Genomic DNA, 12507 nt, shown 5'->3' on the forward strand with positions numbered 1-12507 from the left:
GGACCAGGCACTGGGTTAGATCTTCGACATCAAGACAAACACGAAGGGATCCCTGTCCTCAGGGGGCTTACAGTCTATCTGGGGAAAAAGTATACACACATGCGTATATACACAAAGTAATTTGGGTAGGAGGACCACCAACAACTGGGAATATTAGGAAAGGCACCGAAAAACAAGCATTTATTTATTTGTTTGTTTGTTTGTTTGTTTTATAACGATTATCTTCTAGCTTAGAACTGATATTAAAGTATCCGTTCCAAGGTAGAAGAGGGGAAAGGACTAGACTAGACAGTGAGCCTTAAGTGACTCGCCCAGGGTCACACAGCTAGGAAATGTCCAAAGCTAAATTTGAACTCAAGACCCCCTGTCTCTGTTCTTGGCACTCTATCCACTAAGCCACCTAATTCCTACTCAAAAAGCATTTATTAAGCAATTACAATGTGTCAGATGTTCCGAGCAATGCTTGAGGATACAAAGAAACACCAAAACACTGTGTTTGCCCTCCGTTTTAATGGAGGAGATAACATGTAAATAATTAGAGACATACAGAAGAGATGGAAGGTAACCTCACAGGGGCAGCAACAGGTACAATAGAAGGAAATAGCAACTCCACGCAGAGTAAATGCACAGCCACGGAGCAGGGCACTGACCCTCTGGAAGAATCCAGGAAGGCTGCCCATAGAAGGAGTGTGAAGAACTTTTAAGGAAACAAGGCATTCTGGGAGTGGGAGGTGAGGAGAGGTGAAGGAGAGCTTTGCTGGCGCAGGGGGGCAGCCAGAATCTAGGCAAGTGTGACTTTGCTCCTGGGATTGTGGTGAGAAAAACACTTTGTGAAGTGCCACAGAAGTGAGATGGATGGTCTTTTCTGGGTTCCTGACTCTCACCCTGAGGCAATGGGCATGGATGGACTGGATGGAGAGCCAGGTCTGGAGATGGGGAGATCTTGGGTTCAAATTTGGCCTCAGACAGTTCCTAGCTGTATGACCCTGGGTGAGTCACTTACCCATTACCTAGCCCTTATTGGTCTGTCTTAGAATTGATACTAAGACAAAAAGTAAGGGCTTAAAAAACAGACAAATCTGGCCTCAGACACTTCCTAGCTGTGTGACCTTGGGCAAGTCATTCAGTCCCTATTGTCTAGCCCTTTTGCCTTAAAGTTGATATTAAGATGGAAGGTAAGGGCTTTAAAAAATTAAATAAACTCTATAGTCCTGTGAGAGATCAAAGAAGGTGATGTCTCAGGGAGGGCTTCCTGGAAGGGATGGGTAGCCCCCTGATAGTCATTGGCTGGGAAACCCTGGTCTGGCCCCATGTGATGGGTCCTGGCTGGCTTCTGTCTCCTTGTGAAAGGGCAGCGTTATCTACGATGACAGCTTTGACCTCTTCAAAGAGATTGGGCACCTCTGCCGGCTGTGCAAAGCTATAGCAGACAACTCAGAGCTGGTGAAGCCAGGTGGAGCCCAGTGCCTCCCCTCAGGTGAGTGCGTCCAGGGCCTGGACCTGAGGGATGGGGCTGGGGAGAATAAGGAAGCGTATTATTCTCAAAGTCTATCCAGTCTTGGGCAGGGCAAGAAGAGGTCTAGACTTAGTCCTCGGCTAATTTATTGTGTCACATTGAGCATATCGCGTTCCCTCTCTGTGCCTCAGTTTCATCCAAGGGTTGATGCTATTCAGTCATGTCTGTCTCTCTATGGCCTCATGGATCAGACTGTCCATGGCATTTTCTTAGTAAAAATATTGGAGTGGGGGGCAGCTGGGTAGCTCAGTGGATTGAGAGCCAGGCCTAGAGACAGGAGGTCCTAGGTTCAAATCTGGTCTCAGACACTTCCCAGCTGTGTGACCCTGGGCAAGTCACTTGACCCCCATTGCCTAGCCCTTATCACTCTTCTGCCTTGGAGTCAATACATGGTATTGACTCCAAGATGGAAGGTAAGGGTTTAAAAAAATATTGGAGTGGCTGGATGTTCCTTCTCCAGTGAATTAAAAGCAAACAGAGGTTAAGTGACTTATCCAGGGTCACACGGCTAGTAAATGTCTGAGGTCAGATTTGAATTGGTGTTCTAAGGCCCCTCCCCATTCCGATATTCTCTAATTCTATGAAATAAAAGACTGCCTTGCTTTATGGAATGGTAACTCATCCTAGAGAAGACTTTTCCCAAGAAGGGTTCTACGAGTCTTTGGGGCATGTCCTTTACCTGTTTGATGGAAGAACCCTGGGGCATAAACTTCCCTCAGATGGGTATGATCCATCAGTGAGAAGGGCAAGGGGGAAACCTGGAGAGGAGTGACAGAGAGTGCCCATATTCCCCAGGCCTGCCCTAAAGAAGGGTAGAGGGAGGGAGAATCAGAAACTGTCCTCCCAGAGTCCTCACCATTATCCCTGTCAAAGCAAAGTCTCACACTTGACTCCTACAGCTCCAGCCTGTGTCTGTCTGTCTGTCTCTCTCTCCCCTCTTCTCTCTCTAGGTTATAGCATCTCCTCCTTCCTACAGATGTTACATCCTGAGTGCAAGAACCTGCCTGAGCCCAACCTACTCCCTGGACAGCTGTCCCATGGGGCCGTGGGGGTACGAGAGGGCAAAGTGCAGTGGATCTCCATGGCCTTCGAGTCGGTGAGGAAGCGGGAAGTCCAGAGACCTTGATAACCCACATACCAACACCCTGGATATTGGAGAGCAGGCTGTAATCATAGCAAACTGTCCCTTCTCTTTCTCTGCCTCATAGCAGTGCCTATCCTTGAGTTGTTTTGGAAAGGGAGCAGGACCTGCTGGCCTCCCCAGCAAAGCAGGACCCAACATCGGGATCCTGCAGCCCACTGACAGGATTCCCAGAGGCACCCCGAACTTCGTTGCCAAAAAGAATCAAGGGAGCAGATTGATGGGCATGACCTTGGCTGGGATTGTGTCATAAGATTAAGAGCTTGGAAAACGGCTTAGAACATAGACTAGCCAAGCTAAAAAGAATCTTAGAACAGAGAATGTCAGAGCTGGGAGAGACCTTAGAACAGAGAATGTCAGAGCTGGGAGAGTCCTTAGAACAGAGAACGCCAGAGCTGGGAGAGACCTTAGAACAGAGAATGTCAGAGCTGGGAGAGACCTTAGAACAGAGAATGTCAGAGCTGGGAGAGTCCTTAGAACAGAGAATGTCAGAGCTGGGAGAGTCCTTAGAACAGAGAATGCCAGAGCTGGGAGAGACCTTAGAACCCAGAATGGCAGAGCTAAGAGGGACCTTAGAACAGAGAATGGCAGAGCTGGGAGAGACCTTAGAACAGAGAATGTCAGAGCTGGGAGGGAGCTTAGAACAGAGAATGTCAGAGCTGGGAGAGAGCTTAGAACAGAGAATGCCAGAGTTGGGAGAGTCCTTAGAACAGAGAATGCCAGAGCTGGGAGGGACATTAGAACCCAGAATGGCAGAGCTGGGAGAGACCTTAGAACACAGAATGTCAGAGTTGGGAGAGATCTTAGAACAAAGAATGTCAGAGTTGGGAGGAACCTTAGAAGAGAGAATGTCAGAGCTGAGAGATACCTTAGAACAGAGACTGTCAGAGCTGGAAGAGGCCTTAGAACAGAGAATTTTAGAATTGGGAGGTATTTTAAAATGTTAAAGGTTAGAGGTGGGATGGACCTTAGAACAGAGAATGTCAGGCCTGAGACTGAAAGAGACCAATAATTTAGCTGCTTCTTTCTTTCTTTTTTTTTTTTTAAACCCTTGTACTTCGGTGTATTGTTTCATAGGTGGAAGATTGGTAAGGGTGGGCAATGGGGGTCAAGTGACTTGCCCAGGGTCACACAGCTGGGAAGTGGCTGAGGCCGGGTTTGAACCTAGGACCTCCTGTCTCTAGGCCTGACTCTCTCTCCACTGAGCTACCCAGCTGCCCCCCCCCCAGCTGCTTATTTCTATAAGGCAGGAAACAAAGGCACAGAACTTTTCCTCTCCTACGAGAAAAGAGAAAGGACTCACCCAAGAACATGTCCAAGTTGGTGACAAAGATGAGACTAGAACCATAGATCACCTGACCACCAAACTGTGTTTTAACACTGAATGCTAAGTTCCCCTCCAGCTTGATGCCTGCTAGATAGATAGGATTTGGGATTGGTTTGAAAAACTACATTGATTTACTCAGGACCAGAGAAACTACAGGAAACATCCCCGTTAGAGGAGTAAATGACTCATTTGGACAATCGAAGAAATGGTTTTTGGTGATAGAGTAGGACAGGAGTATGTGTGGGGGAATAGCAAGAAAGCTAATTAGTAGTCAGGTATGAAGTCATGGATTGGAGTACCAGGAACAATTGATTTACTGAGAGAAGAGAGGGATAGCTCAGGAATCTGGGCCTCAGTTTTCCTCCTCAGTAAAGTGTTCTAAGGCTTTCTCAGCTCTGACGTTCTATGTTCTAAGGCTCTCCCAGCTCTGACATTCTCTGAATCTACACCTCAATTTTGTATTTGACTGTACCTGTCCCTTAAGCCATTATTGCATAAAGGCTGAGCAAGGCACTTCTACATCACAGGGTGGTGAAAGAGCTGATGTCCAAACGGGGTGGGGAACAAAAGGAATAGCTGCTCCCCCCACGCATGCCGGTCTAGGAGAGCCTTGCACTCACAGGACTGTTGGTCTCCTGCAGACTACCTACAAAGGCAAGTCATCTTTCCAGACATACTCTGACTACCTCAAGTGGGAGAATTTCCTCCAGCAACAGCTGCAGCTGTCCCCAGAAGGCTCAGCTCTCCGCCGAGGCTTCCAGACCTGCGAACACTGGAAACAAGTCTTCATGGAAATCATAGGTTAAGATCCTCCCCAGCTCTGATCCTCAAACTCTCTCTTTGCCAGTTTACTTTCCTACATTGTCCCATCAACCTCCTCAAGACCCTGAAGCAGGGGTCGGCAACCTTTTTGGCCGTGAGAGCCATAAACGCCACATTTTTTAAATGTAATTTCGTGAGAGCCGTACAGTGCTCACAGTGCCGCTCCTGTAACAGCGCCTGAAAAAAATGGACTTTATGGCTCCTGCAGAAAGAGCCACATCTGGCCCTCGAAAGAGCCAGATATGGCTCAAGAACCATACATTGCCGACCCCTGCCCTAAAGGCTGAAAGAGTATGCCTCAGGGGAGGGGAGGGAGGAACCTAATCTAAAGATGCCAGGACAGGGGAAAAGGTGGCATGGGCTCAGTTTTTTTTTTAAACTCTTATTTTCTATCTTAATAACAATTTTAAGAAAGAAGGGCAAGGGCCAGGCAATGGAGGTTAAGTGACTTGCCCAGGGTCACACAGCTAGCTAGGAAGAAGTGTATGAGGCCAGATTTGAACCCAGGACTTCCAGTCTCTAGGCCTGGCCCTTAATCCACTGTGCCTCCTAATTGCTCCTAGGCTCAACCAGTTCTGTTGATCAGTTGGACATCCCTGGCCAAGATGATTTGATGACTTCTCTTAGTGTGGTGGTGATGGTAGTGATGGTGGCGATGGTCATGACCTTTTCTGAATTGTTAAAAGTAGCCCCAAGGGTAACTAGGTGGCTCATTGAATTGAGAGCCAGGCCTAGAGATGGGAAATGCTGGGTTCAAATCTGACCTTAGACACTTCCTAGCTGTCTAAGACACTTCCTAGCTGTCTTAGACACTTGCCTAGCCTGGGCAAGTCACTTAACTCCCTTTGCCTAGCTCTTATTGCTCTTCCACCTTAGAACCAATACACAGTATTGATCCCAAGACAGAAAGGTGAGGGTTTTAAAAAAAAACATCTAGTCCAAACCCATCATTCTATAAAGACTCCAAAAGATAAAATGATTGGCCTCATCTATGGCAAAAACATTGAAGGAAAACAAGACAAATAAGTCCAAATTGTTAACATGAAGCATTTTTTTTTCTGGCTCACAAACTGAGCTAGATGCAAGTGTGTCTGGGGTTTAGTCCTTCCCAGCTGTGTGTTTTTGGACAAGGCTATTAACCTCTTTGGCCTTAGATCGGTGTGGGTTGGTAGCCACAATCTTGTGGCCTGGGCTTTGATACTTTTATCACTATCCCCCCACCCCTACCCCACCCCCGTTATTTCAGGTGTGCAGAGTGCCCTCTATGGTCTGGTCCTCTCACTTCTCATCTGTGTGGCTGCCGTGGCTGTGTTTACCACTCACATCCTGCTCCTGCTGCCCGTGCTCCTGAGCATCCTAGGTATTGGGATGGTGGGGAGCTCCTGGGGTCTCCACAAGGCCTCATCAGAGCCCTTTAAACCTGTTGATCTAATTCGGTGCTTTGAACAGGCTTCCTTCCAACAGAAAATTCACGTGACCCCTAAGCTTATTAGAAATGTCTGTAGAGTAGGAACTCCTGAGTTCTTAGTGTGAATAGGTGGATGTCTCCTATGAATACAAAGTTCCTGGGCTTTGTGGCAACTATTAGGATTGCTCAAAGGCAAACTTTGTCTGCTTTCAGAGGTATTTTTAAGGCTCAAAGATATTTTGTGGCTAGAAAAGTGGATCGGGGATAAGAGACCTTCTGATAATTGAGGCTCCTTGTATTTCTGTCTCCCTCAAGAAGCCCCCTGGCTTTGTGGCCCTCCCCACTCTCTAGCCTCTTCTTTGAGTCCTTTGTTCTCTTCCCATTACCATCAGCTCCTCTCCCTTAGTCTCAGTCATATCCATCTCTGGGAGCCTCCTGCTTGGCTTTTATCTTCCCTTCTCAAGCCCCAGCCTCAGATAGACCGAGCCTTGTCTCAGTCAACAGTACAGAGAGCAAGACCAGCCCCTTAGCTCAAACCACCCCTAGGTCAGTCCTTCCTGCCCGTGATCTTACTCTCTCTGCAGGTATCGTGTGTCTGGTGGTCACCATCATGTACTGGTCTGGCTGGGAGATGGGGGCTGTGGAGGCTATTTCTCTGTCTATCCTGGTTGGCTCTTCTGTGGATTACTGTGTCCATCTGGTGGAAGGGTACCTGCTGGCTGGAGAGAACCTCCCCCTCCACCCAGCTGAGGTGAGAGCCTGGATGCCCCACCCCATTCATTGGGCAGCAGATCCCAGGATGCACCATTTGGCCCACTAGCCTCCCTCTAGCTAGAGTCAGTGCTCCAGCTGACTAAGATTACTTTTATAGCAATCTTCCTAGTGAAATCCTAGTGATAAGCCTGGAGACCCCAGCTAGGCAACAGAGAACAAACAGAACCCAACTAGGCAGCAAGCCAACACACAGTGGTCGCCATGGTTAACAGTTGCCAACAATATCCAAGCCCCTAATGCTATAAGATTTCATGATTCCTCCACTAAAGTGGGACTCTGTGGCCATCTCTGCTGTCATCGGGTTCCCCCTTGCCACTTCTTTCCCCCCAACAGGACTCCATAGCCAACTCTCTTGGCATCAGGCTCCCCCCTACTACTTCTATCCTCCATTCCCCCAACTTCTTTTCTCCATTACTTTACTCTGGTCCCATTGTCTCTTGGGTTAGACTGACGCCTTCTGGTATCCCTGTCAGTCAGACTGACAAAAGGGATTTAGTACAGCAGATCTCAAAGCCCCACTAATGGCTTCCCTCCTCCCTATATAGTAGTATTATAGTAGTGCTAGTCATAATAATTATTATGATAATAATGTTATTGTTGTTCAGTCTTTTGAACTCCCATTTGGGGTTTTCTTGGCAAAAATACTGGAGTAGTTTGCTGTTTCCTTCTCCAGTTCATTTGACAGATAAGAAAACTGAGGCAAACAGGGCTAAGTGACTTGCCCAAGGTCAGACAGTTATTACATGTCCAAGAATGGATTTGAACTCAGGTCTTTCTGTCTCCAGGCCCAGCACTCTATCCTCTACACCACCTAAGTGCCTAAGGATAATAAGTCACATTTATATTGTACTTCAGAGTTTACAAAACACCTATCCATGGACAATTTTGCCAGGAAAGTTGTCCATTATTATTATATTATTGTTATATATCTGCCCATTATCATTATACTTATTTTGCAGATGAAGAAACTAAGACCTGTAGAGGAGAAATGTCTTGCCCAAGGTCATGTGACTAGCAAGTATTATATAACTGGGACTTGAACCCCTGTGTCTTGACTACTAGTCCAGTGAGATTCCCATTATACTACATGAATGAAGTATGGATGTCAATAAAAGGAAACAATGAATTGTCTTCTTGATGAATATTTATCAAGAGCCTCTATAGTGCCTAGCAATGAGCTAGGTACTTGGTGACAGAATCAAGGATAGAGAACAGGCTGAGAACATACAAGGAAACCTGTCTTTCACAAAGAATCTCATGGAGTTTCTGGGAAAATTCCCTTGCCTTTTTTTATTCTGGGTTCTAGGCTTTAAATTCAGAGCTCTGGAGAATTCTGAGTCTATTTCGGGTTGAGTGTTTTGTTTTAAAGCTCTTTATTCCATTTCAATTGTAACAGGATCTCCTTCTCCACTTTTCCACCATGCTTCCTACCTCCTAAAACCTGCCCTACCCCCAGTGCTTAGCACGGTTCCTGGCACATAGCAGGAACTTAACACACGTGACTTCACTGACTGACAGCAAATAGAATCAGATGTGAGAAACGTATAGGAATATATGGAAGCAATCAGTCAATTGACATTGATGGAAGTACTATGTGCCAGGCACTGTGCTAAACCCTGAGACTACAAAGAGAGGCAAATTGTCAGAGGGACGGCACTAGCAGTGGGGTAAGCTGAGTTTTGAAGGAATGAGGGAAGTTAGGAAGAAGAGATGGGTAAGGAGAGCTTTCCAGGCATGGGGTAAAGCCAGTATAAAGGCATGGAGATGGGAGATGGAGAGTCATACATGAGGAACATCAAGAAAGCCCATGCAACTAGATCAAAGACCCAGTGGATGAGGAGCTAAGTGGAAGACTAGAAAGGTGTTCCCCAGCTGACTTAAATCATAGAATGAGAGGCCATGGACCTGGAAGGAACTCTCAACTCTCTCACTATAACACATAAGGAAACTGAGGCATGGAAAGGGAGAAAAGACTTGTCTAAAGTCCTGTATATAGAGTTAGTTAGCTTGAACCTCTGTTTCATGGGCTCTTTCCCCAACACCAGTGAGATGGGTAGGAATGGAGCAAGTAACCAGCAGAGATCTGAGATAGAGCCACAGGTCATGAAGAGTCAAACATGATCAAACAACTGCACAGCACAACACATTGTGGGGTGTGTGTGTGTGTGTGTGTGTGTGTGTGTGTGTGTGTGTGTGTAAGTTCATCAACCCCCAGGCTAAGAATCCCTGCTCTAAATTTGGCTTTAAGATATAGCCAAGTTATTGGATTGCATCTCCAGAGGAATTTTCTGCACTTAGAATCCCCTTTACTCCTGAAGCTGAAAGTAACAGAATCATAAGGTGGCCTCAGACACTTCCTAGCTGTGTGACCCTGAGCAAGTCACTTAACTCCCATTGCCTAGCCCTTACCACTCTTCCACCTTGGAACCAATACACAGTATTGATTCTAAGATGGAAGGTAAGGGTTTTAAAAAAGTTAGAAGGGATCTGAGGTCATCTGGCCCAAGTCCTTCATTTTACAGGGGAGAAAACTGAGGATGAAAGTTGTTCAAGGTCACATATGGTAAGTGGAATTTGAACTCAGAACCTATCACTCCACTCTGTGGACCAACCTAAAAAATGCACTCAGCCTCATTCATCCACTCATGCCAACCTCACCTCAGAAGGTCCTGAGAAATTGCAAGTTTTGAAACACTCCAGGCATTTTTCTGGAAGGTCTTCTGACCCTGAGCTTCCTTATTCCCCAAATAGAAAGCTCTGCCCCCTTCTCTCACATATATAGTACAGCACAATGTTTGTGAATTCAGATCCAGCCTTGGACACTTCCTACCTGTGTGATCTTGGACAAGTCACTTCACCCTCTTTGCCTCAATTTCCTCATCTGTAAAATGAGCTGTAAAAAGAAAATGGCTAAGCCCCCAGTATCTCTGCCAAGAAAACCCCATGTAGGGCCACGAAGAGTCAGACATAACTGAAAAGACTGAACTACAATCACCACCTATAAGTACTTCGCATTCATTACTTCTCATATATACCTTAGAAAGATACAGGATTTCCTGGTAGATTGAGTCAGGAAAATCTGGGTTCATGTCCCACCCCTGACACATATGGATTGTATGATGCTGAGCAAATTGCTTGACTTCTGTGTCCGTGGAGAACAGGTACTCATTGGCTTTAGTAGAGACAGTTCTCTGTGTCTGTTGAAATCAAAGATCTGATCTCTTCCCTTCATAAAAAATAAATGTATCCTGAGATGCCAGAGACAGCATAACATAGTAGATATCAGTCTTGGAATCAGGAAGACCAGGGTTTGACATCTACTAGCTGTCATGACCAGAGTGGAGACATGTAACTACTCCAAGGCTTAGGAGACCTTGTAAAATATCTGCTAGGTTATAGATAAGGCTGGACCTTCATCAATACTTCATATCTCTGACTTACTGATGATCATTACTCATTTCCTGTGTCTCTTGTCTCTCTCTGTCTCTGTGTCTCTGTTTTCTCTCTCTCTCTCTCTCTCTCTCTCTCTCTCTCTCTCTCTCTCTCTCTCTCTCTCTCTCTCTCTCCCTCTCTCTGTCTCTCTGTCTGTCTCTCTGTCTCTGTGTCTCTCTTTATCTCTGTGTGTGTTTTTCTAATGCTTTTCTTTTTTCTGTTTCTCCATCTTTGTCTCTCTCCCTTTTTGCTGCTCTCTGTCACTCGATGTCTCTCTTGATGTTTCTTTCTGCTTCTAACAGTATCTTTGTCTCTCTGTCCTTTTTCTCTGTTCCTCACACAAGCAGCAGGGTACATACATCTCCTTACCGTACAAATATACACAGGGGGCAGCTGGGTGGCTCAGTGGATAGAGAACCAGGCCTAAAGATGGGAGGTCCTGGGTTCAAATGTGACCTCAAGCACTTCCTAGCTGTGTGACCCTGGGCAAGTCTCTTAATCCCTATTGCCTAGCCCTAACCGCTATTCTGCCTTAGAACCAATACAAAGTATTGATTCTAAGACAGAAGGTAAGGGTTTAAAAAAATAATACACAAAGATATTTCTCATATATTAATCATGCACATACATACACACAGACACATTCCATGATGCTCTGTATACCCAAGTTTATTGCATATACCTGTCCCATTGAGGTGGAGGGAAACTGGTCCTCCATGTTCTGAGTAGCATTAAAGGGTAGGTAGGAGAGCCTGACCCGGTCACTGTAGTTGTGGGGAGTGTTACTGGAGATAAGTAACATCCACAAAAATGAACTCCCAGAAGTGGTGCAGGGGAGAGCTGCTGATATGGTTGTCTGTCCATCCTGGAGTCCTCTCCATCCCTCCACTCACACTGGTGCCCTATTGCTGTCCCCGTGGGACTGAGGTCATTCCTCAGGATGTTTCTCAGCCAAAGGTCTTCGCCTACACCAGTGGTTCCCAAACTTTTTTGGCCTACTGCCCCCTTTCCAGAAAAAATATTACTTAGCCCCCTGGAAATTAAATTTTTTTAAATCTTAATAGCAATTAATAGGAAAGATAAATGCACCTGTGGCCATCACCACCCCTCTGGATTGCTGCAGCACCCACCAGGGGGCAGTGGCACCCACTTTGGGAATCACTGGCCTACATCATGGAATCCAAACAGATCTCAGTGAAGAGTGATTGCTGTCTTTGGAGACCTAAAACTAAAGCTTAAACCCTTACAGCTTCCCATTTGTGTAGCTTTGGACAGGACAATTAACCTCTGACTTAATTTCTTCATCTATAAAAATAAGATTGGATAACTCTCTTTTAACCATTTGATCCTATGAACCCAGAAGTCAGGACATCCCATAGGTACTAGGTTCTCTCCTCATCGAAACCCTCTCCATGTCTCTTTTGTCTCCTAACAGGACCCCAGTGCCCAGCGCCAGTGGAGGACCCTGGAGGCTGTCCGGCATGTGGGTGTGGCCATTGTCTCAAGTGCTGTCACCACAGTCATAGCCACAGTACCCCTGTTCTTCTGCATCATTGCTCCCTTTGCTAAATTTGGGAAGATCGTCGCACTCAACACAGGGGTGTCTATTCTCTACACTCTTACCGTCAGCACAGCCCTGCTGGGTATAATGGCACCCAGTTCCTTCACCCGAAGCAGGACTTCCTTTCTTAAAGCCCTTGGGGCTGTACTCTTGACTGGTTTCCTGGGTTTGGGTATCTGTCTCCTGCTTCTAAGAAATGGATACAAGATCCCCCTACCCAGTGGGACCAACCTCTAGTCCTGGGACATCCACTACCTTTTCTTTCCTTTATTCTGACTATTTTTTGAAGAGGGACCTTTTTTGTAAACCTTTTGCCTGAAGGAAAAACTGGGAGGGTGGGAGTTGTGTCAGAGGGAAGGGAGGGGACCACAGGGGCAGGGGAAGCAAGGGAAAGGGAGTCTGATTTTTTTACTCCAGAGGCACTTTAGTGCCTAGTAGGGCACTGAACTCTTTATTTCCTTGGTCCCCAGACTGAGCAGTGTCCAACACACAACAGAGGAAGGGCCCAAGACCCCTCTCACTGCTT

The 12507-nt window shown here is 46.4% G+C and overlaps 1 protein-coding gene across 1 annotated transcript in view; it reads left to right on the forward strand.

Annotated features, from left to right (window-relative positions):
* The window catches only part of DISP3 (dispatched RND transporter family member 3), a 34511-nt gene extending 22293 nt beyond the window's left edge, over positions 1-12218 (forward strand). Inside the window, exons 14-19 of the mRNA XM_044668673.1 lie at positions 1351-1477; positions 2467-2612; positions 4626-4785; positions 6053-6166; positions 6799-6965; positions 11856-12218. Of these exons, the coding sequence (XP_044524608.1) occupies positions 1351-1477; positions 2467-2612; positions 4626-4785; positions 6053-6166; positions 6799-6965; positions 11856-12218 (1077 nt within the window). The remainder of the gene's footprint in view (positions 1-1350; positions 1478-2466; positions 2613-4625; positions 4786-6052; positions 6167-6798; positions 6966-11855) is intronic.
* The last annotated feature ends 289 nt before the right edge of the window (positions 12219-12507 follow it).

The sequence above is a fragment of the Gracilinanus agilis genome, chromosome 3 (genome assembly GCF_016433145.1).
Source record: "Gracilinanus agilis isolate LMUSP501 chromosome 3, AgileGrace, whole genome shotgun sequence".
NCBI lineage: Eukaryota > Metazoa > Chordata > Mammalia > Didelphimorphia > Didelphidae > Gracilinanus > Gracilinanus agilis.